The following is a 25,778-nucleotide window of genomic DNA, read 5'->3' on the forward strand; positions in this document are numbered from 1 at the left end:
GGCGAGGTGCGTCAAAATAAAAGCAATTGTGTTGTGACTTTTATTTTGTAGGGTCATACAGGATGTCTAAAGTTTGAGCTTTTTTGAGTTAGTGTTTACTACACTCTAATCTCATTTGAGAAAAGCAGAAAACATAAAAAAAAACTATAGCTAAGTCTAAAATAACTTACTGTGAGCTGGGTCACCTCTTCACAGATCTGTAATTTGGCCTGGTGGTGCCGCTATGTGAAAGATAAGCTTAATGCCATAGTGCGGAATATTCAAGGCAAACGTCTCCATAGAAATGGTGATAAAAAGTGGCAGACGCGCTCCTACCTTTTAGGACGACTTTTTTTGATCCAGTTCAGGTTAATTTTGTGAGTGAGGGTATGACATGGATCTATTAAAACAACATGAGAGCAGACATTCTGTGGTGACAAACACATGCATCATGACTCGAGCCAGCGACATTACTTTTAATGGTATTTTGCTCCCTAGTAAACATTACAGATTTCTTCTTTTGTCATTTATTTTCATGCTCTCCACTCATGTTTTTTTTTTTTTTTTTCCTGTGGCTGATGTGATTGAAGTGGGCGTGGCTCTGCACAGCAGCCGAAAGAGTAGCCTAGTACGACGCGCGTCGCCCAAACTGCACTGAAGGCTTGTGGGTCTGAAGACGCACGGCGCGCAGAGGAAATGGGCGACAAACCAGGCACCAGGTGAGGCTCCTGATCGCAGATATCTACTGCACACGAAAGACCAAGAATTACAAAACGCATATTTTGTCGTCATATTTTGACAAATGTGTTCAGAATTTAACAAGAATTCAGGATTCAGTCCTAAATGTAAGCCAAATAAAACATATGGTCTTACGCAACAGGATGTTTATGGAAGATAACTGAGAAACAGCGAAAGTTCCCTTTTGGATACAACTGCATAACAGGAAACGAGATTGGCACATTTTCCCATTACTTTAATGTCTTAATATTTATAGCTCAGCTTCCACGTCGAAGCTGTCTGACTGAGGCGTATTTTGTGCATGCAGCGTTATAAGGTTTTATGTGTGTTAAATATTAGGTCTATTTTATAGGCAAGTCAAGTTATGTAGCTTACACTTAATATATACTGTGTCAAAATAGTGGAGTAGGGAGAATGTCTTACAAACCCACACTCCAAAAATTACCATAGGAAAACAAAAACATGATCAGTACTTAAGATTGCACATTACTTGCAGTTTTTGCCTCACTGTCCCTGGTTCAGAGGGGATTTGCTGAAGTTGAGTTTTTGGTGTCCTGGATTAAGGAAGTGAGGGTCTTTTTTGCTCTCCGCCCGGATGTGTCACTGATGTTTTCCCTGAGAAAGTAAAAACTAGCACATTCTTCTGTGTGTCCAATAACCTGATGTACAAGGGTCATCCGCTCAAATTGTAATACAGTTTGTTTTTTTTTTGTTTTTTTTTTATCAAATCATAATCTTACTGTTCACAGATACATAATAAATCATCTTTGGTCTTCCAATAAGTGTGGAGCTTTAACCTCCACAGACATATTGTAGTCCTGGTTTAGATGTAGCTTAGACCTGGTTTATTCCTGGTGCATTGCATCTAGTTGTTGTTAGAAATAGACAAGCTTTATCGATCCACAAGGGAAATTACTTAGACACAATAGCTCACACATCTAAATATATTATAATAACAAAAAGTACAAATATAAATGGTAATAATAAATTCTAAATAAGTAGCAAAAAGATAGAAAGAGACTAGTGTCAAATAAGGCATGATTATATAAATGTATATGTTGTATATAGTTGTTTTTAGATACTTAGTTGCAATGTATGTGAATTTTTGTTCTTCAGTTTTAGCTTAGTTAGAGAACCTGTAATATGTTGTTTTATCGATAATAAAGTACCGTAGTCATCCAAAACCTTGTAGCTGTTTTCATATTCCGCCCAGTTTTCCCATGTCAAATATAAAATTATGATCATCACAGCGTCCTAGTTTTTTCACATGTACATTGTCTGGTGCCTCTGTCTGTATGCACATAAACTTAACTTAAACCACCACTTTGACATTTGTTTTGTCTCTCTGTATGTACACAAGAGGCATTTAACACAGTCTTTGTAGAAAATTGCAGCCTAAATGCATTTGGTTTTCCTATGAGGGCTTTCTAATGTGCATTTTAATTGTTCACTTTTCCTGGAATCTATCAGGTCATTTCCTGTTTCATTTTTGCAGTGCCATTCAGCGCTCTATGTGATCTCTAATCGAGCTCCCTAATGCTTACTAGAGCCCGACCGATATGGATTTTGCTGTGGCCGATATGAAACCGATATAATGGGAGTTGGCGCTGCCGATAGCCGATATAATCGCCGATATATTTAGTGATGTAAAAATTCACTGTAAATGTTGAATTGTTTAAAAAACTTAGGTTTGGTTCTGGTGGATTTTAATTTGGGTTTATTTAGGCAACATTTATTGTTATTCTGCCTCTTTACATCATATTTACAGACAGTAGGTTGGCTTAATGGCATTTTTGCATCACATTCTAGACACTAGTGATGGGTATTCCAGTTCTTTTTAGAGAACCGGCTCTTTTGGCTCGGCTCACTAAAAGCTGCTGGTTCTTTTGGTTCCCAAGTGGCTCTTCAGATTGTTTTGTTGCAAGCAGGACTAAAGCATGTCTAAAGCAGGACTGAATCAGGACTGAACCAGGTCTAAACCAGGACTGAAAAAGGACTAAACCGGGACTTATTTATTTTATGCTAAACTACAGTCAAATATGCTCGTTTTTTTATTTTTATTTTTTTTAATCCTACGTACACGCAAATTTCTCAGAGTTTCGTTTTGAGCCGCTGCCGCTGTCAAACCACGAATCACGCGGCGTGAAGAGAAAAAAAGTGAGAAAAAGAGAAAACACGGCTCCCAATAAGGATCAGGCTCCCGTCGTTCCCTTCAAAGAGCCGGTTCTAAGAGTTATTTCGTTCGCGACGGACCCATAACTAGTAAAGAAAGTAGCGCTATTAGCCTTTAGCCGTAAATACGTGCGCGCTGCAGTAATTAATTATTTGCGCAAATGTCATAATTCACACGTCTGTTCACAGCTCATTTACATATCAGTGCAGGTCCAGGAGCAAATATACGGCCAATATAGTCACTTTAGAACAGACCAATAGAAAACAGTCTGTTTATGTGCGGGAGCTACAGCAGCTAACCCATAACAAATGACAAAAACTAGCTTCAGAGTCGACATATTTCCAACACTCACCGCTCATACAGGCTCCTCCTCACATCACAAATCTGCACTAATAAATGTCCTTTTAATCCAGACTCAAACCGATTGTCCGAAAAAAGAATATAATCTCAGTGTTTGGATCTGTGTCTGCAGGTGTAAACAAACACACGTGAGTGACGCGACTCTGTGGTGTGTTCAGGGACAGTACGGACTCCGTAGATAAATACTGATGTGGAGCCACATATTAGGACATTTATCTGTCTGTAAATTGGATTAAATGAACAGAATGTAGAGAGTCTAAGCTTTATAATGAGGTATAACATGCCCACGTGAAATATCGGCCCCTATCAGCAAGCATATCGGCCGATAGCCGATATGCCTAAAGTTGCCCATATCAGCTGATAATATCGGCCAACCGATATATCGGTCGGGCTCTAATGCTTACTTTACATTATATGCATTAATAACTGTAGATTTGATAAATAAGAAATATTCAGGACAGTTAACAGTCACATATTGTCTCTAATTTGTTGTTTTGTAAAACCTTTTCCAAATATCTTTTTCAGGGTCTTTAAAAAATCCAGTCCAAACAGTAAGGTATGGGTAGTTTCATTTTTAGTGTGGTTTAATTTGTTTATTTCAAATGTTGTTAATGTTTATATTTTGTTTTCAGCTAACAGTGTATCTTGGGAAGAGGGATTTTGTTGACCACTTGGACCATGTGGACCCAGTAGGTAAGTCCAAGACACACCAAGAGTATTATAGCTGACGATGTTTTATTTTGCTTGTGCACCACCTGATTATCTTGTAGGATATTCCACAGTATGACGCAAGAGTTATCTATCTCAATGGAAACAAGGCCAGGATGCAGGTCAGATCTGTGGAGAGTAGTCTGTTTTTTAAGCTACTTTTGAGCAATAAAAACACCTGTTATTGGATAAATGATATATAATGGTGGTGCACTCTTCACACAGATGTTTCATAGTGAACCTTTAATGAGATAAAGCAGCAAAAGATCGTCAATCATTCCAGCTACACAAAGTCAATAAAACAGCTAAAGTAATTACCAGGTTCATATCACTACAGAGATCAGAAGGTGTTGTGGCTAACTGAGTGGTAAGCGAAAATTTACCCATGAACTATTGATTGATCCTCTTAAAATGATAAAGCAGCAGATTTATTCAACAGTGCAAATCATGTAATCAGTGGTAAACAAAGGATACGTGGTAATAACAGGCGGATGTGACTCGTGTAATGGGTAACTTATGATGCCAGTCAGCCCATCATGTACCTCTCCATCTGACAGGGACACGCTGCATATTCATGTAATTATCAAGTGTCCTGATTGTTATGCTACATGCGAACAGCTCAAACAGCTGATGTTAAGGAGCTGTCTTCATCGTATTTTGTTTGTTATGCCACAAGGAGAAAAATTTCACTTCACTTCCTCAATAACAACTGGTTTTAATATTTAATTTGATCACCAAACTGAGGCTCAGTCTAGTATCATGTATCTATTGAAAAAATAAATACAAATTAAAACAAAATGATGATATTGGAGTGGTGCACTGGGTCAAATCTTACGCATACCAGTGCTCATCAGACCAGAGGGCTTGAATTCTTGCTGAGTAGAAAGAGGATGGCTGAGGCACTCTGATTTGCGGTGTATTTATTAATTAATTAATTATTAATTAATACACCGCAAATCAGAGTGCCTCTTTCCTCTTTCTACTCAGCATAAATACAAATTTAGTTTAGTTTTGAGTTCCAATTTAGTCAATAAAGTAATAAGAGATACACAAGAATTTTAAAAAATATATGATGAAAATTTAGCTTGGTTGCCATTGCAATTAACAATTTAGTACAAAATACTCTATCTGTGATGAATGGTGAAGTTTTCAAAAGTTTTCACTTTTTATATCAAGGAACCACTCTCCCATTTACACACATTCTTACACCAGTGTACGCAGATGATTGACAGCATTTATCTGTGGGAGCTCAGAGTTGGAATCGCACTGCCAAGCTGTGGGTCAGTGGATCTGATTACTCTAGTGATGTTTATGTCAAGCGCAGGACTGTCAACTTTCGTATCAGTGGAGAAACACTCCAGTTGATAAACATTAATTAAATAGTGAATGTATATTTTCAGATGGCATGGTACTTGTAGATCCAGAGTATCTCAAAGACCGCAAAGGTAAGTGTGTCTTTATAGTTTAAACAAATGCCAAATCCAAACCCCAAATCCTATTCATTTACTCTTATTCTCTGTAGTATTCGTGACCCTCACATGTGCGTTCCGGTATGGCCGTGAGGATCTGGACGTCCTGGGGCTGTCTTTTCGTAAAGTTCTCTTCAGCAGCACAGTCCAAGTGTTCCCCTGCCCTCCTGTATCTCAGCAGATTCTCAGTCCACTGCAGGAGAAACTCTTCAAAAAATTAGGACAATATGCCTACCCCTTCAACTTCTCGGTAATGTACCCACACACCAAAACTAACTATGTTTTATATTTGGGCTCATATTGTAAGATTCAAACTACACTGCAAACATGATATGGTAGAAATCTTGAGTAGAAATGTATGTTATTAAATAGGGGTGTAATGATATCCAAGTCTCAAGATACAATATCGTCACGGTATGAACCTCACGGTACGATATTTATTGAGATATCATGGGAAAGCTCATGATATGGTGGAGAGGCTCACAATTAGAGATGCAACAATATCCAAATCTCTTTTCATATATTGTTTTTACCTACTAATGTATAGCAGGACAGCTCAAAATTACCTAAAAATTGATTTAATACTGATATGAATTATACTGATTAGGGTAGTTAATGCATGTGTGCCTTGTAATTTTTTATTTTATTTTTTATTTTTTCAAAAGCCTCTAGAACCAATGTGGCTGGTTGGTCTGGTAAAAAACAATGTTATATAACAGTGATAGAAACATTGTTCATTGCCAGCTATCTTTTTCTATTATTATTCCCATAGCATTTATCACAAACATTAGGTAATAATAATTTTTTATGTGGTGGTAAATTGTTGCTTTGCAGTAACGTTCCTTGTTCATTCTTATAAGACAGATATTAAACAAAGTGTCTGTAGTAATTTTATTGTGCGTGGGAAGGTTGTCTGTGTATTAAACCCATCTATCACCTCACATCGCTCTGGGACCTCCCTTTAGAAGCGCTGGGTTTATTGGACTCATTCTTATGAATAACAACACTTTTATGTTACAACCCAAAGCAACATGTTAACAGGCTCCATGCATGATTCAAACCAAGATGATTTCACCTTTACCTCAAGATTCTCCTTAAAACTAAATATTTGGTTTCAACAAAGACGGTAAACATTGCAGCTGACAGGCCCTGTGTACACTTTCAATAACCCTTAAAGTTTTACTATGTACTTTTTCTAATGGGTGTGTCTGTCCAGCACCTGCAAACAAGACAAGAAGAAGGATTACAGACAAACTGCAAACAATATTCTAATCTGACCATCAAATTAATCCATTAATCAGATCTAAATATTGACCATGTAAATGCAGGGGCTGGCACAGAATACATCCATCTTCTGTGCGTTTTATGCACTTGTTTTGTTTTGTGCACTATGTAACTTTTCTTGTGGAGAATCATCACCTGATCATCACCTGTCTTCATGGAGATGTTATTTAACTTATTTATCTCCATGGAAATGGGCAGGGGGCACCACCAGGCCAAAGTATAGGTGAAAAATAAATTGAATAGCAAAGGAGAAATTCAATTTGTCAAGGTTTATTTGGTTGAATACATTTCGCAGCTCATCCAAGCTGCATCTTCAGTTCTGGTCAGACGCTGGTGGACACTTCCTTATATTTGTCTACAGGCAGGAGCTAACTACAATGAAACTACTCTGAAATTAACACACCTACTTGTTTATAGTTTCTGTTTGTTAGCTAGGCCTATTGAACTGCACTGAGTATGGAGTTATATTAGCAGAATCCTTCAGGGCCATAATGGAGCTTTCACATCTCTGGACCTGACCTGGCTCCAGCTATTGCTCTCTTGTTTGTTTTGATTTAGGTTTGAGGATGGAGTTGTAAATAGGAGATAGATGGTGTCTATCTAGCTAACCAATTCTTTTCTCTGGCTAAGATCTGTACCTCACTGTCCTCAAAAGAGTGGCCCGAGGCTTTTAAGTGGAAATGCACAGCAGACTGAGGTCCTGTGTTGCTCTCTCATCTGTGTTGATACATCCTCTTGTGAAGTGGCTGTTTCATTTCTCCAGTGTAGTGCTCACTGCAGTCTTCACTACACTGAATGGAGTAGACCACATTGCTTTGTTTGCAGCTCTGTGTTTTGTCCTTTGGGTCGACCAGTTTTTGTCTTAAAGTGTTTGTGGGTTTGAAATATACTGGAATCTCATGTTGTCTGAAAATCCTCTGTAGTTTTTCAGAAACATCAACCATATAAGGAAAAGTTATGCCCTTTTCCTGGGTTCTGATTCTCTGTTGTCCTGTTTTTTAACTCTCTTTATTTTATTGAACGCCCATTTTGGATATCAGCAAACTGAGAGGGCTTTCTGCACATGTTGTTCTTCTTTCTCCTTTCTATCTGTGCTTGTAGGCATGACTTGAGCCCTGTGTTGTAGTGTCTGAATATCTCCAAGTTTGTGTTGCAGTGGGTTACGGTGTTGTGGTGTGTTGTGTGTGTGTGAGATTCCTGAAGACCTCCACCTGGAGTTGCCGGTCTTCTCCTGTCGTTACTGGACAATCTAAGCCAATGTGTTCTCCTTGACATCTTCAAAATTTTCGTCCACATAATGATACGAGTGTTTGGGTGGAGTTCCTGGATAAGAGGCCAAGGCACTCTGTTCAGCTGCAAAATGTAATCAACCAAATAAACTTTGTCCAGTTGACAAATTGGATTTCTCCTTTGCCATGAATTCTATCTGGATGACTGAGGGATTTTTCACACAATAAAATAAATAATAACTGATTAAATACAATACATGTTTAATGCCATACTGTGGAACATTTCAGGCAAAGATTAACGTACCACTTTGAATCCAAGTATTTTTAAAGTATGGTTAGTAGTGATTCTATTTTTTCCAGATCCCACACAACCTGCCGTGCTCCGTGACACTGCAGCCCGGCCCAGAGGACACAGGGAAGGCCTGCGGAGTGGACTTCGAGCTCCAGGTGTTCTGTGCCAAGGCTGAGGACGAAAAGATCCACCAAAGGAACTCAGTGCACCTCCTCATCCGAAAAGTCCAGTACGCCCCCGAGAACCCCGGCCCACAGCCCATGGTGGAGACGAGCCGCAACTTCCTCATGTCGGACCGGTCGCTGCATTTGGAAGCGTCACTGGACAAAGAGGTACACCATTTTATTGTTGTATACTTTTTTACTGGGGCATGGGTGGGGAGTACTCAATTGCATTTAATCGAGTAACTGTTTAAAGAAATTATAGTTTTTAGACACCATATTTTTACTCATACTGAGGTAATATTCAGTTTGCAGTAACATTGCTCTAACTTGAGTAAAAGTTGTGGTTGCTCTTCCCACTGTGAGTAAGTCTAAAAGTGTAGTGTGACCAGAGTTTCTAAATAAAAAACTACATCCCCATTTTTTTGGTGGTTGGTAATAATAAAATTGTGAAACAAGAGTGTAATTGAGGAAAGTTGTTATGCAGAGATCACTCATGACTAACAAGTGAGTCAGTATAGTCATATTTTCTTTGTTTTGATTTGGTTTTTAAGCAGAATTCTTGTATTTTGCCTTAACAAATGACAATTAATGCTTCTCTTTACTCATAGCAGGTATCAGATTGGTCAAAAATAGGGAGATCTGGGACATTTCTTATATAAAGCTGGAACAAATCACTGGTTTTAGATAAATCCACTGGGACGGGACACAGGGGTCAAAACTGGGACTGGTAAATAGGGACGTTTGGTCACCCTAAACAAGTGACAACTAACAAACAACTAGTTGTGTGTTTGGGTGAGACACTTCTCCTACTCTGTTTGTGCTAAAAGATAAAAGTAACAGGAGGGTCCAACACAGAATGGTGTGTGAGAAGTACTGTACGGTCAATGGGTGATGGAAATTTCGAGATTCTGCATATAGTTAGCAATAGCATTATTACTTTTTATCATTGACCATGACAATTACTAAAAGGGACACTGGGCATATTCACAAACTGATCTGTAAAGCTGGTCACGTGATCGGCTGTGAGCTGGAGACATTTGTCACAGTGAGGGACACGAGGACACTGGACAAACTGGTTCAGTGGGTGAGCAGGAGTGTCCATGATGGAGAGCAGACTATAGAGGGACAGATAATACTCCCTACAACTGTACAACAACTCGCCCTTATGTAATGGATAACCCAATGTCCTGTCAATCTTCATTGTTGCACTGTCTTCCTATGACGTCTTGTATAAAGCTGAGATTTTGTACTTTATTGCTTATTTTTTATTTTGACTTGTAGTTATACATTTATATAATTATGTCTTATTTGACATCTGTCTCTTGCTATCTTTTTGCTACTTATTTAGAATTTATTATTACCATTTATATTTTTTACTCTATGTTATTATATCGTAATGTGTGAATTACTGTGTCCAAATAATTTCCCTTGTGGATCAATAAAGATTGTCTAAATCTATCTAATCTAAGTCTCTGCTTTCTTTGGCAGTTGTATTACCATGGAGAGCCTATAAACATCAATGTCCATGTCACAAACAACTCCACCAAGAATGTCAAGAAGATCAAAGTATCTGGTAATTCTTTCAAATAAATATACTGTACTCTGTGTGTATTAACATTCTGCTAATACCACTGCAATTGTGATGTTGTAGTTCGTCAGTATGCAGACATCTGCCTCTTCTCCACCGCACAGTACATGTGTCCAGTAGCAATGGTTGAAGCAGAGTGAGTACACTACTTCACACTGCTAGAGTTTAAAGTCATATGAACCAGGTGGCCTCTCCATAGAGTGGGGCAGAGTCCTGCAATGGGCCGGGTACCAGATTGTACCCGCAAATAGTTGCTGAAACGGGCAGGATTTAACGTTCTGGAATTTTACGGGCAGGTATGCGGGTGGGTAGTAATTACACACGGGTTGGTCAGGACAAAATCAGGACTACACCAGGACTACACCAGGTCTAAACCAGGTATAAACCAGATCTAAACCAGGACTAATCTTGGATTTGAGAGAGAGAGAGAAGAGCAGAGCAGAGCTCTATGCTGGACCTATCGCCTGCAGCCACATGACAGTCTACGCAGGCACACCTCCGAGCCCGTCATGACCGGCAGTCCTGGTTCAGTCCCGGAATCTGTCCTGGGGTAGTCCTGGTTTAGTCCTGGTTCAGTCTGTGGCGTGTGCAGTGCAAAAGTCCTGCATCTTGATCAATGTTTCTTCTGCTCAATAAATAATGCCTGTGTGATAACGGATTTTTGACAATAAAGTCGTGAATTCGTATTCGTACTGAAGAAGGCGTAACCGTTTAAATTCATTTTATGATTGTAATTCTTGACATCGTAACCTTTCAATTTATATTCTGATGGATGCTTCAGTTAGAATGCATTTAATTTGTTTGTGATTTTTCACGGGCACAGGCTGGTAACGGGTGGAATGTTAACGGGTCTGGCCAGGTGCGGGTTTAACTTTGATATTATATGGGTTAATTGGCGGGTGCGCTGCTGTACTGCATGGGTGCGGGAGGGTGCGGTTCTCCAAAAATTGACCCGTGCAGGACTCTGGACCGGGGTGCTTGTCTTCATGGAGGTAGATAAGTTTAATGCCATACTGTGGAACACTGTAGGCCAAACAGTAACATCTCCATAAAGATGATGAAGTAAATGACAGACCCTCCACCAACAAAGTTATTTAGTGCACCTTCAATAAATAGATGCAACAAAAATGTATTATTAAAATGTCTTATTGGTTTTGTAGCTTGTAAAATGATATGTGACTAGCTCTTCTATTATTGTATGCTGTGGTGAATATAATTTGATGTCCTCTGTCTACAGGGACCAGGTGAGTCCCAGCTCCACCCTGTGTAAGATCTACACTCTGACTCCAGTGTTAGGGCCCAACAGAGAGAAGAGAGGCCTCGCTCTGGACGGGAAACTCAAACATGAAGACACCAACTTGGCCTCCAGCACCATGTAAGCACAAAGCTAATACAGTGACCTCTGTTGGCACTGTTGATGAAATATTTTCCAGCTTTTTCACTAGTGTTGGTTATTCTGAAGTTAGAATGCCTCTTTTGCACATTCATGTCACTGTGCCAATAGATATATGCAATAGAGGTACTGTACATTGACAATTCATAAAATAAAACCCAGCAGACATTAATACAATAGTGTAAATCTGTTACAGAATGAAAGAGGCATCAGATAAGGAGACTATGGGAATCCTGGTGTCCTACAAAGTCCGGGTCAAAGCTGTGGTATCTCTTGGAGCGTAAGTGAACCATCTGACATTGTATAAATTGTATGTTTGATCTGCAGTAAAACAGTGGAGTTATGGATCGATATTTGAATACACTCACTGTTTTTTCATGTAACAAATTTGTTGTAATAAATAACAAATTATTAGTGAGCATTATAGTTGTTGTTCAAGTAGGTTTACTGTCTAAATTTATTTCATAGGTGTTGTTTGCTCTCTAATATTGAAACATATGAAATTTCCTTGACACCCTTATTTGTTTGTCCAACTATGCACATCTCTAAACGCATTCATTAGAAATTAGACTCAACAACCTGATTACATGAAGACTCAAAGAAAGACACAAAATAGTGGGTGGTTGAACAAAAAAAAAAACATAATTGGATTTCCTCTGAAGCTCATTTGTCCTTGGTGGGCAATGAGAGAGCAACAAAAGATAATGGCCATAATGACACGCCTGCCATGGCTGCAAACAACGTGAAACAGTATGTGATCATTATTTGTGTTTTGTTGATTGCATGGTAACCTTTGGTCTTTAGGGACGTGGCGGTGGAGCTTCCATTTGTCCTGATGCATCCCAAGCCTAAAGAAGAGACGCCCACTCCTCCACAACCTGGTAATCCCTTTCACGTAAATCTATATAATACTAAATAATCAGGGAACATCTAATTAACTCTTTGTGTTATTTCATCCCTGCTGCAGAGACTGGTGTTCTCGTGGACACAAACCTGATAGAGCTGGAGACTAAGTAAGTGCGGCCATGTAATTCTAGCGCAGCTGATCAATATGAATCTATCACCGCACTGCAACAAGGCTTTAGGCAGGCTTTAAACAATTCACTTATTGTGATTGGAGTGCAGCAAATCAGCAAGGAAAGCTCAAAAGTCTGCAAATATCGGAGCTAAGCTTTTGCAAACAGCTCAGGTGATTAAAGTCTACATGGCCAGCACATCCAATGCATGTTTCTTAGTATTATATATAGGAATGTAACGATATCCGAATCTCTCAGTATGATATTTTCACAATATACTATTTTCACAATATACATCTCACGATACGATATTTATTGTGATGTTTTGTGGAGGCTGACAAAACTGTGAATATGCTACTTTTTCCTCTTAAAATGCCTTGACAAGACTTAACCCAAAGAACTAAGACTTAAAAGTGATTTGAATTGTTATTTCTTCATGTAGTCTGCCCTAAAACAGCAAAGGAGTTCCCTCTGTTTTTTTTTTATTTTAGCTATTGCTGCACCAAAACTATTAATTTAAGCAAAGAGACTTGTAATTCGATATATTGTGATGGTCCACGATATTATTGTGAGAACTTTGACGATAAGATATCACGATATTTCTGTTATTGTTACATCCCTAATTATATAGTATTATACTTTTGGCATTGTGGTATTTTTGGCACACACAATATTATGCATAAGATTCAGAGGTGGGGACTTACAAGTCGTGACTTGGACTCGAGTCAGACTTGAGTCACTATTTTTAGGACTAAAATGGACTAAGACTTGGAACTCAACATGGACTTGAAGGACAGTGACTTGGGATTTCACTTGGATTTGAGGCCTGTGACTTGAGAATACTTGAGAAGCACTTTTAAATCTGAATTTATTCTATTCTAACTGTAATGAATCACTCTAAGATCTTGTCAAGACATTTACAAAGGAAAAAATTATATTTCTACAACTCTTATTTACTCTATAAATACTCATATATAAATAGACTATGAATTTATAAGTACAATTTAGTTTAAAATTCATATAAATTGCAAAAATCTAAGCTATATTTGGACCTTTGGTTTAAAGACTTGAAATGACTTGAAGCTCAAAGCAGACGACTTGGACTCGACTTGGACTTGCTTGTATTTGACTTGGGACTTGACTTGGACTTGAGGTCAGAGACTTGAGACTTTCTTGAGACTTGCAAAACGACGATTTGTTTCCACCTCTGATAAAATTACTTAAACCAAGGTAGGTCATGGGGGGGTTCTGACAGATCGGGAATCCAGTGTAAAAATTAAGATAATTCACAGTTTATTTTCATGTTCTTATTTGGATTTAAGTCCAAAATAAAAGCAAAAGAGCAGGATATGTTTAAGATTTAAGATGAAAACCTATTCAGATCATGCAAGACAAGCCAGTCCATGTATCATTCATTCATTCATTTATTTTTCAAAATAAACCCAAAAATAAGAAAACGAAAAAACAACTATTTTCTTCATTATTTGTTTCCAAAACCAAAATTAAAAAACAGATAACGATTTGCTTGACTTTTCTTTTACTTAAACTGCAATGCCGAACTTATGCACCACATACGTACTGAACCAGGACTGAACCAGTCTCAGTACTGGTCTGGTCCTGGTCTGAGTCCCAGTCTGAGTTCTGATCACCCAACAGTCTACGAGGGCGCACCTCCAGGCCCGTCCCAACACTCCTGGTTCAGTCCTGGTTTAGGACTGAGACCGGGACTGAGAGCGGGGCTGAAACCAGGACCATACTGGGACAAGAACGGGATTGAGAACAGGACTGAGACCAGTTTAGTCCTGGTTTAGTCCTGGTTTAGTCCTGGTTCAGTTCTGCTTGAAACCTGGTTTAGACATGGTCCTGTTTTAATCCTGTTTTAGTCCTGGTTCAGTCCTGGTTTAGTCCGTATGCAATGTAAAAGTCCGGCATCGCAGTTTAAGTCACGGAAACATTTTATTATTCATTTTAACACAAAATCGAAAGCTGAAAAAATGAATCATTATCAATTTTTTTCATAAGAAAATAGTTTTTTCGTTTTCTTATTTTTGGTTTTATTTTGAAAAACGAATGAACGAATGATACACGGATTTAAGCCAACGTTCTGAATATGAAATCAACCTTCTTATGTCTCTCATCAAAAGCTCTTATAAATTTTTAATGTGTTGAGCCTTGATTGTTTTATCCTTTTGCAATTTTAGTATAACAAATGCTAACAATTATTATTCCAGTAGTTATACCTCAGTCATGTTCTTCCAATAATGAATACAAGCCTGTAATGATGAATTGTAATATAAATTCTTCTTCTTTGTAGTGCACCGTCACAGGTGGATGACTTGGTGTTTGAAGATTTTGCTCGTCTGCAGTTTACTGATATGAATGACAAGGAGGAAGACCCATTCTGCTAGCTTCAACTGTAGCCACTACTGAGGAACACTTCTACACACAAGCACTGTGCACTGTAATATTGAACTTGTATGAACATTTATTATCAACATTTATAGTGGCCTTTACACAACTACCTGTGGGATAATTACTGGTGGAGATTGTCTATATGTTTGATAGTGTCTTTTGTGATTGAAATGTTTTAAATAGCATGTCTTTGTTAATATGTGCAAAAAATATTGGTTCTCAAGTTTTTAATTGTCACAAGTTGGCCTGAATACATTCCATACAGTGGTAATTCTGTTGCACTGCCATCTATGTATTGATACTACTAAATATTAAAAAGCTATGATAGTATTACTTAAACAAATGTGTTGATCGTTATTTTAAATTTAAAGCATACTTTATTTGTATTACTGAAAGCTTTGAAGAATGTATGAGGGTTAATTACTCAACTCTTAAACAAAAACAAATTAAACAAATCAAATTACGAAACTGCTGTACAGTAGAGTATTATATAAATGTTTTTTTTTTCCAATTTGACAGTAGTCCAACAGTCTTTTGTATACCCAAACAACTGCAGGTTCTGTTCATTTGCAACCAGAAAAATTAACATAACACGTTAGAAACATTAATTTCAGAAATATGAAAATCAGTACCCGTGCCAATGCAATTAACAGTTTATAACAAAATATCTTAAATGTTCCATATTACAGGAAGCTGACATCCATGAATAGACAAAGCTGTAAGTTTAATTGCAGTATGTGCTGAAGATAGTTCATTGTTTCTTGACCTGGTGGTACACAAGCTCCTTCAGGTGGTACTTGGGCAGCTCTGGAGTATATGGTTTTGACAAATTTAGATTTTTAATTGTAATTTGAAAGCCAAATACTTTTCTTTGTGATACTTGGTGTGACAGGTTTGAGAGCCACTGTATTACTTATTAGTAAAAATTTAGAAAATTTTTTAAATAACTGTAGAAAAAAACATCTTGTCAACATTCACTACTCAAGTGTCCAGAGTCTGTATTCTCATGACTGAGGCTGCTCCAACATGACTTCACAAGTGCGTCCCAGTTCTCCCAGTTTGACCTTTGCATACTCTGCTCTGTTCAGGGCCATCTGACAGTCCTTTCGGGCCGAATACGTGGAGCCCTCATGAGGTTGACCAGTAGCCACCTGTAAAACAAAATGTCTCAGTTTAAAAACGCTTATATTGAACACAATATAACTTTACTTGTTAAATATGGCAATAATTATATAGGTTGTAGTGCATGTATTGAACCTGTGTGAGATATCGGATCTGCGAACTCAGCTCACTCTCCACTCGGTTCACAGAGCTCTGGAACTGCAGCAGCTGTCTGTCCAAGAGGCTGGCATTGTGTTTGTCTTTGGAAAGCTCCAAAACAATGTTACCTACAACACAAACACAAGGGTTTATACAGTTTAATGTTGCATTGAATTTAATAGAATCACAGGAATAGAACTGGGATTTCCAAACTGTGGTACATCACTGTTGATATGCAGGTTCTGTAGGTGGTTTGCTGATTCCTGTGAAGTTCAGATATTTGCTGTATTTGATGAAAAGGTTGTAATCCAATATCATAATGGTTTAGGTCTTATTTAGACCTAAATAATCTTTTTTAGATCTGGGACTGGGGATGCCAAACGTCCCCAGTTGCTAGTCCTACTGATGTAGAAAAATATTAGAATGGCTGGAATAGTATAATTACAATATAGGTTTGTCAGTGGTTAAATGGTTTGGGTTATTCAGATTTACTACGGAATGAAATATTTTTAAAGTGCAATTTATCAAGGTAAATTTTTTTTTTTTTAAATTAAGTATAGGGTCTAATTTGTACAAAAATACACATGACAGAAGATCCTGAGTAGTGAAAGTTGATAAATCTGTGTTTCACCTGCGCACTGTAGGATCATCGCGATCTCCTTCTCCACCTCCTCCAGACCTCTGAGCCGCTCGTTAGCCATTACAAAACCGTGCCAGATTCACTATTTATGAAATAGAAGATGAGTTAATCCTTTAGATGTGGGTTTACATCAGCGAGGGTAAATATATGCTGGAAACAAGCGTCCACCAGCTCCAAACACAAACAACAGAGCGCTTCTTCTCACAGATCCGTGAGCGCGTCTGAAAGCCCCGGTCGCACAGAGATGACGTGTGCGCGACGCAGAGGTAAAGATGGCTGCTTCGTCTTGGCTGCATGGCCCGTCTGCTATGCGTCTCACGGAGGGTTTGGTGTCCGTTCTGAAAGAGCAGCGCCCGGAGTATTTACCGGCTCTGTTGTCCAGCTACAGAGAGCATGGCGTGCTTCCGGCGCAGGTGAGAGCCTCCAGACCGCGGCTGTGAGTCCAGGATGTTTGCGTTAGCCCGCGGAGGCTACAGCGCAGCACCTGGATGGATGCACAGCTTTGTTGTGCTGCTGAACATCTGGGAACCGGGGAGCGAGAGCTGCTGATCTGTGTCTAACACGTTTCTATCGTTGAGATTAACGCGTGTTTTCTGTTCACAGGGCGCGAGTGCTGTTGGAGGACTCGTTGGTTTTAGCAATGCCAAACTTGGCTCGAGTAAAACCAGGTGAGAAAGACAGCAGCATGGGATCAGTGTCAGAACTATGATTGTAGTCAATATAAACCATTTCATCATCATAAATATAGTTAAACTTCCTTTTTTTCCCCCATTTTATTCCGTGTAGCATTCACTCTAACTACCAGCTGTTATGTGCCTACACTGACTCTTAGACTTGGACAAACTTTATGGATCCACAAGTGAAATTAATTGGACACAGTAGCTCTCACATCACAATATAATATGATAACAAAGAGAAAAAATATAAATAGTAATCATACATTCTAAATAACTATCAAAAAAGATGGCAAGCGATAGATGTCAAATAAGACATAATTATATAAATGTAAATGTACAAGTCAAAATTAAATAGAAAGATAAGTAAGAAAATATGAAATCACAGCTTTATACAACAGGTCACAGAAAGACAGTGCAACACTGGTATGATTATTGTCAGGACATAGGGTTATCCGTTACATTAAGGTGAGTTGTTGTACAGTTGTAGGGAGTATTATATATATATATGTATTTATGTAGTCCTGTATCTCACTGAGCGGAGCTGTAGGAGCCTTTTGGAGACTGAGTATTATTTATCCCTCTATAGTCTGATGCAGTGGATGATTTGTTGTACAGTTGTAGGGAGTATCATCTGTCCCTCTATAGTCTGGTGTAGTGGGTGAGTTGTTCTACAGTTGTAGGGAGTATTATCTGTCCCTCTATAGTCTGGTGAAATGGGTGAGTTGTACAGTTGTAGGGAGTATTATCTGTCCCTCTATAGTCTGGTGCCATGGGTGAGTTGTTGTACAGTTGTAGGGAGTATTATCAGGACAAACTGCTCTCCGTAATGGAAAGCAGTTTGTCCAGTGTCCTCGTGTCCCTCACTGTGACAAATGTCTCCAGCTCACAGCCGATCACGTGACCAGCTTTACGGATCTCTTGGGATTTATTATTTACTTAGCTCTAAATGTGTTGTATTCCTGTGTTGTTTTGTGTTGCAGGTTTGAGGGGCTGTGCCTGCTGTCAATGCTGGTCAAAGACAGCTCTAGTGAAGTGTTCCAGCAGCACTGCCTCTCCTGGCTGCGCTCCCTTCAACAGGTTATCCAGGTAACATCATTAAACCCATACAGATATTACTTTGACCATCTTCAAAGACTCACACACACACTTACTACTTTGTATTGTTCTGCCTCCAGTCTCAAGCTCCAGTCCAGACCATTCAGTTAGCGGTGAATATTTTAAAAGATGTGTTGCAGTACTCATCACAGATCGCAGAGTTGTCCAGAGAAGTCGGTCTCAACTCGATCCTGGGTATTCTTACTTCCCTGCTTGGGCTTAAAGCAGAGGTATTTAAAATTGTAATATTCTTTGTTTAATGTGGGAACTGGTGTGTGTGAAACCTATGTATTATTTGTGTTGCCAGTGCGATTTGGCAGCTATGGAAGGGATGACCGCTTGTATGAACTATTACCCACGGGCTTGCGGTTCAATGAGGGTAAGTAAATCCACCAGCATCTTGAAATATTACCAATGTATTGTAAGTTATGCGTCTTAAACTTGTATTGTTTTATTTTCTAGGATAAACTTGGGGCCTATTTTATGTCAAAAATGGATAGTATTAACAAGAAGACTCAAGAGGTTTGTCGTCATTCACATTTGTGTATATAGTAGATTGTGGGTTCCTACTTTTTTGTACCTGAATTTATTTTTGTGTATTATTACTTCAGATGGCTTGTCAATGTTATGGTCGCCTGCCGTGCCTCGGGGGTCTTTTGGATCGGGGGGTAGGAGCTGGCAGAGCAGAAGGCTGGACCACTCAGATTCACTGCCTGCTTGCTTCAGCCAATGTCTTGCTGGATCAGATCTACCATGGATCAGAAATGGGCACGTTACAGAGAAACCATTCAGTTATCCAGCTTTAATTAAAATGTGTATAATGTTTTAATGCATGTTCTCTACCTTCTGTTTTGCTCTGCTCTGTAGAAGGAACAGTTCAATATGAAGGCCCAGGAGTGGAGCTGGCTTTCCCTCTCCTCGACCAATCAGACCCTCTCTTAGTGCTTCAGCTACAGCACAGATACACGGCCATTTGTTTGGCGCTAAAACACACTCTCAGGTAATAAACAGATGTATCAAAAACACTGTCACACTTTTTTGGATCAAATTGTTTTCCTAATAATATTAAAATATTGTGGTTGATATTGTTTATTGTATTTAATTAAACGTATTACATTTTGTCCCTCAGGGTGGATCCAGCATCAGCAGTCCGGCTTCCTGTCAGACCAATACTCAACCTGGTGTGTCGAGCTCTTGCTGTCAGCTCTAAAAGCATCGTAAGAACACATTATTATGATCTAGTTCAGTTCGTGCATGTGAAAATATATTAACTTACAAAGCAACACAAGTAACTGAATGTATATTTATTTGTTTCACAGAATTTAACTGGTGATGGGAGTGTACGGTTACTGGTCTTGCCCATCATACACACCAACACACTGGAGGTCCTGTCTGCACTTATTACAGCGTAAGTGTTGTGGCACTATAGGTTATGTATCTTGTGAAGAATTTGTCAATAAGTCAATATTTCTCCCACAGAACCCGTGTGGGAATGGTTCAGTACGCTGTAGTCCTGCAGAGGTTGTTCTCACAGACTCTGTCAGCTTGGACACCGCTCCCTGAGGCCAGCCTGGGCCAGCAGAGGGCATACAGGTATGTAATTATGAAATATATGTTGAGTGATGACACAGTTTTCTCAACAGTTTTATATACTGCAATGTTAACCCCAGTGCAGAGCTCCCAAATGTGAATATATTGTTACTTTCAAATTGTATTAAACAAAATTTTATACAGTGTAATGGTGATATTACTTCAAGTTGATGTGAATATTTTTTTCTTGTTGGTTTCAGCTCTGTGAGGGTGGCAGTGTACAAGGCTTTGGAGCTGTGGCTGCAGGTGGTCGGAGCCTCTGCAAACATCCTCCAGGGCAGCTCTATTCACTCTGAGCATCTGTTCAATCATCTGCTGGGAGAGATCACACCGGGAGCAGAAGCCATCAAGGTCTCCTCTACCTTACTTTGACTCTTTTTAGAAAACTATGGACAGTAGATTTACACAAGAAGTAAGAGTAAAATTACAGTGATTGTTTCCCTCCTATCTGCAGCTTCGAGCTGGTCTGTCCGCTGATGTGGTGCCTGGAGGAAAGCCTGGTCCTCGTAGAACAAAGACTTTGGTCATGTCAGACTCTGTGGCGCCCATGCTTCAGAGAAAGGGAGACCAGCACGCTAATGTAGACACATGTATTTCAGCCCTTAGAGGTGAGATGCCCACAAGTTTTCCCACTACATTGTACCTATTGATATTTGAATTATTTTCTAATTTAACATTTTCTTTACAGTTCTTAGAGAAATTATACTCAGCAGTGGCACACTACTAAAAGATGACATTCACAAGGTACGTCTTTTTCTGCCAAAGACGCCACAGTTATAGTTTTGCCTTGCCCGTATAACTTTATTATTTGGTCTTTTTAGCGCCTCCATGATACGGTGTTGCCATTGTGTGTACGTCTTCAGCAGCAGCAGAATAGCAGCAGCTTGTGTGAATCAATAGGGGGCGTCAGTGGCCAGTACAACAGCGCTTTGAGCAGACAGGAACTCTATAGGTCTGGACTGTACAATACATACACTGTTTAACATTAATGTACTCACATCTGAAAAAATATTGATCGTCCTGTCTTATAAAATTGTAGGCTTTTGTTGGCTCTGGTCCTGGTTCCTTCACCGTGTTGGCCTTCTCCTTTGACTTGTGCTGTGTCCATCCTGAGCAGAGGGCGTACAGACAGAAATACCAAGGTTAAGATTCAAAATACAATACTTTTTTTTTTTTACACTCTTCACACTTTGCTTGCAGATCTCTTGCTGATTTGTTTGAGTTAGTTACACCTGTTTCAGCTAGTTATGGGTGTGTTGTTTACTAAACCTTATCTGGTACATCTCATTTGCCTTGTAGGAAATGTGTTCTGTTACATCCTCTGGTGTATGCAAACTTTAGATTAGTATAAATGATAATAAAACACAGCTACAGCTTCTGCTTTTTTGACTGAAACAGGAGTGACTCATGTGATTGGACTATTTTAGCATGTGAAATTAATGAAAATTGTGTAACCACAATAATTTGACTATGCAATGAGTAACTGATGTAGCCTCTTGCATGTTCATTTTTAATTCCATCAACTATAATTTTATCCTGTTTTAAATAATTAAAATACATTTATTTTAAAAGTAAGTGTTGACTGTTTGTTATTTTCAGGTATCTTCATTCTGCACTGAGGCACTGACAATCTGTAACCTCCTCCTCCACCCTCGCACCCCCTCCATTGCCCTGCCACTACCCCCTCTCACCCTCAAACCCACCCCGTCTGCCGCGGGCATCCAGTCTGCACAAGGACCCAATCCAGGACTGACTTTGCCTACTCTTCTAGTTGGCGCTAATGGTGCCCCATCCTTCCCATCCCGCCACTCTCTGGGCCTGGGCCATGGCTCCCTGTTGAGCTCCCTGGAGAACCACCTGTCCATGGTCCCAGGACTCCCAGGACAAGCACCCTCTGCGGGTGACCTAATGCACCCTCCTCACCCTGATTCAGCTCCAGTGGGGCCCCTGGATGGACAGCGGCCTGTTTTTGTGCGCTACGACAAAGAAGAAGCCGAGGATGTAGAGATTTCCTTGGCGAGCGATTCCGATGACAGCGTAGTGATTGTCCCGCCAGGTATGCTCGACATGAACAACCAACAAGAAGAAAGTTTACCCACACCCGGTGCCACTACTGTCCCGTTACCCGGTGGGGATGCGGTTTCCATGGCAGCCACAACATCAGCACCCACCACTATAGATGGAATGTCACTCGCCAATGATTTAACCACATCCTCTCCTCATCTGACATCTAACACAACTTCTGTGAACTCATTCCCTCCATCCAACGTCTCTGTTGTGTCCTTGGTTCCTCCTATGGGTCCCAACACGCTCCCGGGCCCTGGTTCTTTAGCAGAGCCACTGTCAGGGCGACCCCAGCTCCAACAAATGCTAATGCAGCCCAACACGCCAGCGCCAATGGGAATTCTGCACCAGCTCCAGAACCAGCTTAGCCAACCATCCAGGACCCTCCAACACCCGCCACCACCCCCACCTGCAGCCAACAACGAGGACTCTGCTGTGATAAATATCAACAGCACCGACGAAGAGGAGGAGGAGGAAGATGAGGAAGATATGGACGACATGGAGGATGAGGATGAGGAAGGCTTGGACGAGGAGGAGGAGGAGGGCAGCGAGTACGCAGGGGAGGAGTTTTATGACGGGGAAGACTATGAGGAGTACGATGAAGAGGAGCCCGAGGAGCTGGAGGAGGAGGAGGAAGAAGAGGATGAGGACGGGGACATTCCACCGCTCGAGGGTTCAGAAGACAAAGCCAACGAGAGTGGGACAGAGGAGGTGAAAGCAGTCCAAGCTCTGGCCGAGGAGGGACCCATAGAAGAGCCGTTCAGCGTGGAGGCGGAGACAGAGGGCGGCATAGAGGAAGTCCAAACACGAGGGTACCCAGAGCTCAAGGTGCAGGAAGTGGAGAGCATCGGCGTGCTGGAGGAGGCCCGGGAGAGCGAGGGCGAGTCTACCATGGACCCCACCATGCCCCAGATCCTGTGCGTGACGGGTGGCGCCATGGAGGAGGAGGAGACCACGGAGGGCGGAGAGACGTCCCAGGAGGAGGCAGCCGCATGGGAGCAGGGAGAGGACAACAAAGTGGAGATAGAAGACTCATCAGACGAGCAGGCCACCAGTGAGAATCAGCAGGCAAGTGTTTTATGTTTAGGGAAAGGACAAGAAAATTATAACTGAGAACAGAAAAAAAATGTGATTGCAAGGGATGAGACAAGATGAGTTTGTGCAAGACAAGACTTTGACATCTACTAAATGGTGTATTTTTGGCCTCATCTTTTATTTACTTTTTAAAAATATCTTAGCGATACTGTGGTACAGTATCACTACAGCTTCACAACAAATTTTGCCAGACCTTGACCCTTTATTGTGCATTCCAAATGTAAACAGGTGGGGGAAAAAAAGTCTCTAATAATTTAATAATAAAATAATTTTCCTCATTCGCAAGATCTTGTGGCACGAGATCTTGCCCCATCCCTTGTCATATCAGTTCAAAAGTAAACCTAAACAGAAAGTGCTTTTCATGTTGACTTGCATTATCTTTCAGAAATGTAGATTCCCTACTAGAAGAATTATTAATCTATTAGTCATTGACAATTTCACTGTGGGTGGTTTGACCGTGGTGTCAGTGAGCAATCATACGAATACGAATCCTTTTCACTGTAATTATAATACTAAAAATTTATCTTGTGACTGTGACTTGTATAACTGTAGGAGGAGCAGGTGTTTGAAACGTCGCAGGAGGCTGGTGGCAGTGAAAGTGTTACCAGTGCTCACCAAGAGGAGGAGCTGGAGGTTTCACAGACGGGACAGTCAGACAGTGGGTCGGGGCCCACCACAACAGAGCAGGAGGAGGGCCTGACCGAGGACACAGAGGCGGAGGTTCAGGAGCAGGAGGGAGAGGCAGAACAAGACGATGAGGACAAGGACGGGAAAGGAGTGAAGAGGAAGAGGGAAGAGGACACAACGCAAAGTACAGAGAAGAAAAAGGTATAAACATCAATGTGTGTTTCTCACAGGTTTAGACAGAGACTGAGATATGCATATTTGAGTCATTTCATTTTGAATTTCACTTATTGTCTCTACTGATATAAAAGGCACAGACTACAGATAAATATAAATATAGTTATAGTTACTTCTAAATATAGTTACTTCTTGATCTTTTTAAGAATACTGCAAAGTCTCATTTGGAATACAATTAATTTATTCAGCTTGTTTTTAGATTATCAGACATAAACTATATGTATGAAAGGACATGGCAAACCCTCTAGCCACTAAAAATAGAAAGTGAGCATGGAGGCACTCCTGGCTCCACTGACTCCAGTTCCAATTCACTTTGAAAAAATGCTGCCCCTGTTTTTGTAAATACTGCTATTCTGATTTCTGTTATTGAACTTGGCTCCAAATTCGCCCTATAACTGCAGCCTCAATGAGCTTCATTTGACTGGAGCTGAACACTGTGGGTAAAGTTACACTCCCTTAGACAACTTCACCACAGTCTATCTATGAGAGCACTTCTTTATGCTGTGGGGGCAAAAATTAGAGTCCACTATAGTCGTCTCTTTGAATGGGAAAACACTGCTCAGCATTTTGTCTGTCATAACAATCAGCCACAGTACACTTGAAAAATCAAAGGATAAACTCTCATTTACTTTTCCTCTTTCCACCAGTGTGATGAAGACAGCATGGCTTCCATGTTGGCAGACTTTGTGGCCTGTCCCCCTGATGAAGAGGAAGGCCCCTCGGGATCAGGCCAGCCCAGCCAGAACTGACAGAAATGCAGCTCTTAGAATATACTTTCCTTCTGTTATATTTTTACAGTTTGGGTTACCTCATCGCTCCTTCACTCTTTATATGTTTTTGTTCATGTAGTGTACAGAACCGTACTTGGGGATATTTGAAGTTAAGTTTTAAATCTATTGCCAATAGCCACACTATTACTTCACTCTGGGGGAAGTAGAAGCTCAGATGACATTACACCATACTTATATAAGTGAAGAGTGGAGTCTGGTTCTTGAAGTTGGACCAGCCCACCAAGCAGTAGTACAGTGTCACAGTTGTTCTTTATGGACAGCCTTGTGTACTTAAACCATTTCTTTCTGCTCTATATGTATCTTTTATGCCCTGTTTTGTCTTCATTGTCATATGATAAATAATACTTCTGAAATTGTTGTATTGTTTGTTCTCTGATTTACCTCTCAAGAAACACATTCCTCAGTTTGCAAGAAAAACAAGCGACATTTTATCATTTAAAACCTTTATTTGAATAGTAACAACTGGATAGCCCTACAGGTGTTCTGTCCAACAAACTCAGCCCTTTTCCTGTTAATTATTAATTCATAAATATTAGAACGCCATGTCTCTGTGCCTTGGTTACTTATGAGAGAAATACCTCTGTTTTGACTAAGTCCAGCTGGGTCAACATTGGAGACCTCTGTTTAGGCTCCACTATGTTTATCTTGGAGGCAGTCAGTGTCCACCAAGAATCCTCCACACAAGCACTGCACAAATGGGAGTGTAACAATTTCTTTCTCTGCTTCTCGTAAGGCCATATTTTTATTATGTTTATTTTAGGATAGTGTTGTAATGTAAAAATTGATTTAAAGCTATCCAGATACATGTGGCATTTCTCTTGTTTAAGCAAAAGACTGCAAGGAGTATCATTTTGAGAAGGTTATTTTTGTGGAAGGTCAAGTAAGTAGTGAAAGTCTGTC

The 25,778-nt window shown here is 40.0% G+C and overlaps 3 protein-coding genes across 3 annotated transcripts; 2 read left to right on the forward strand and 1 right to left on the reverse strand.

The window, feature by feature from the left end:
- Positions 1 to 569: 569 nt before the first annotated feature.
- arrb2b (arrestin, beta 2b) lies at positions 570 to 15,148 on the forward strand. Its single transcript, XM_020936390.2, has 13 exons — positions 570 to 698; positions 3,776 to 3,806; positions 3,883 to 3,943; positions 5,359 to 5,403; positions 5,481 to 5,677; positions 8,301 to 8,564; positions 9,885 to 9,969; positions 10,048 to 10,120; positions 11,222 to 11,359; positions 11,574 to 11,657; positions 12,182 to 12,258; positions 12,345 to 12,390; positions 14,708 to 15,148. The coding sequence occupies exons 1-13, from the start codon at positions 676 to 678 to the stop codon at positions 14,799 to 14,801; spliced, it is 1,218 nt and encodes a 405-aa protein (XP_020792049.1). The 5' UTR covers positions 570 to 675; the 3' UTR covers positions 14,802 to 15,148.
- A 136-nt stretch (positions 15,149 to 15,284) lies between these two features.
- med11 (mediator complex subunit 11) lies at positions 15,285 to 16,835 on the reverse strand. The gene is made up of 3 exons (XM_020936392.2): positions 16,697 to 16,835; positions 16,063 to 16,193; positions 15,285 to 15,956 (listed from the first exon to the last, which is right to left on the reverse strand). The coding sequence occupies exons 1-3, from the start codon at positions 16,764 to 16,766 to the stop codon at positions 15,810 to 15,812; spliced, it is 348 nt and encodes a 115-aa protein (XP_020792051.1). The 5' UTR covers positions 16,767 to 16,835; the 3' UTR covers positions 15,285 to 15,809.
- Positions 16,836 to 16,929: 94 nt separating this feature from the next.
- On the forward strand, positions 16,930 to 25,231 carry pelp1 (proline, glutamate and leucine rich protein 1). The gene is made up of 19 exons (XM_020936481.2): positions 16,930 to 17,118; positions 17,309 to 17,373; positions 18,363 to 18,468; positions 18,558 to 18,707; positions 18,785 to 18,856; positions 18,940 to 18,999; positions 19,089 to 19,245; positions 19,345 to 19,477; positions 19,607 to 19,694; positions 19,797 to 19,885; positions 19,957 to 20,070; positions 20,268 to 20,418; positions 20,522 to 20,675; positions 20,756 to 20,811; positions 20,889 to 21,019; positions 21,107 to 21,209; positions 21,667 to 23,199; positions 23,779 to 24,054; positions 24,735 to 25,231. Exons 1-19 carry the CDS (start codon positions 16,978 to 16,980, stop codon positions 24,834 to 24,836), a joined length of 3,681 nt encoding a protein of 1,226 aa, XP_020792140.2. The 5' UTR covers positions 16,930 to 16,977; the 3' UTR covers positions 24,837 to 25,231.
- Positions 25,232 to 25,778: the final 547 nt, after the last annotated feature.

The sequence above is a fragment of the Boleophthalmus pectinirostris genome, unplaced genomic scaffold (genome assembly GCF_026225935.1).
Source record: "Boleophthalmus pectinirostris isolate CB_2022bp ecotype Guang Dong unplaced genomic scaffold, ASM2622593v1 HiC_scaffold_20, whole genome shotgun sequence".
Classification (NCBI taxonomy): Eukaryota; Metazoa; Chordata; class Actinopteri; order Gobiiformes; family Gobiidae; genus Boleophthalmus; species Boleophthalmus pectinirostris.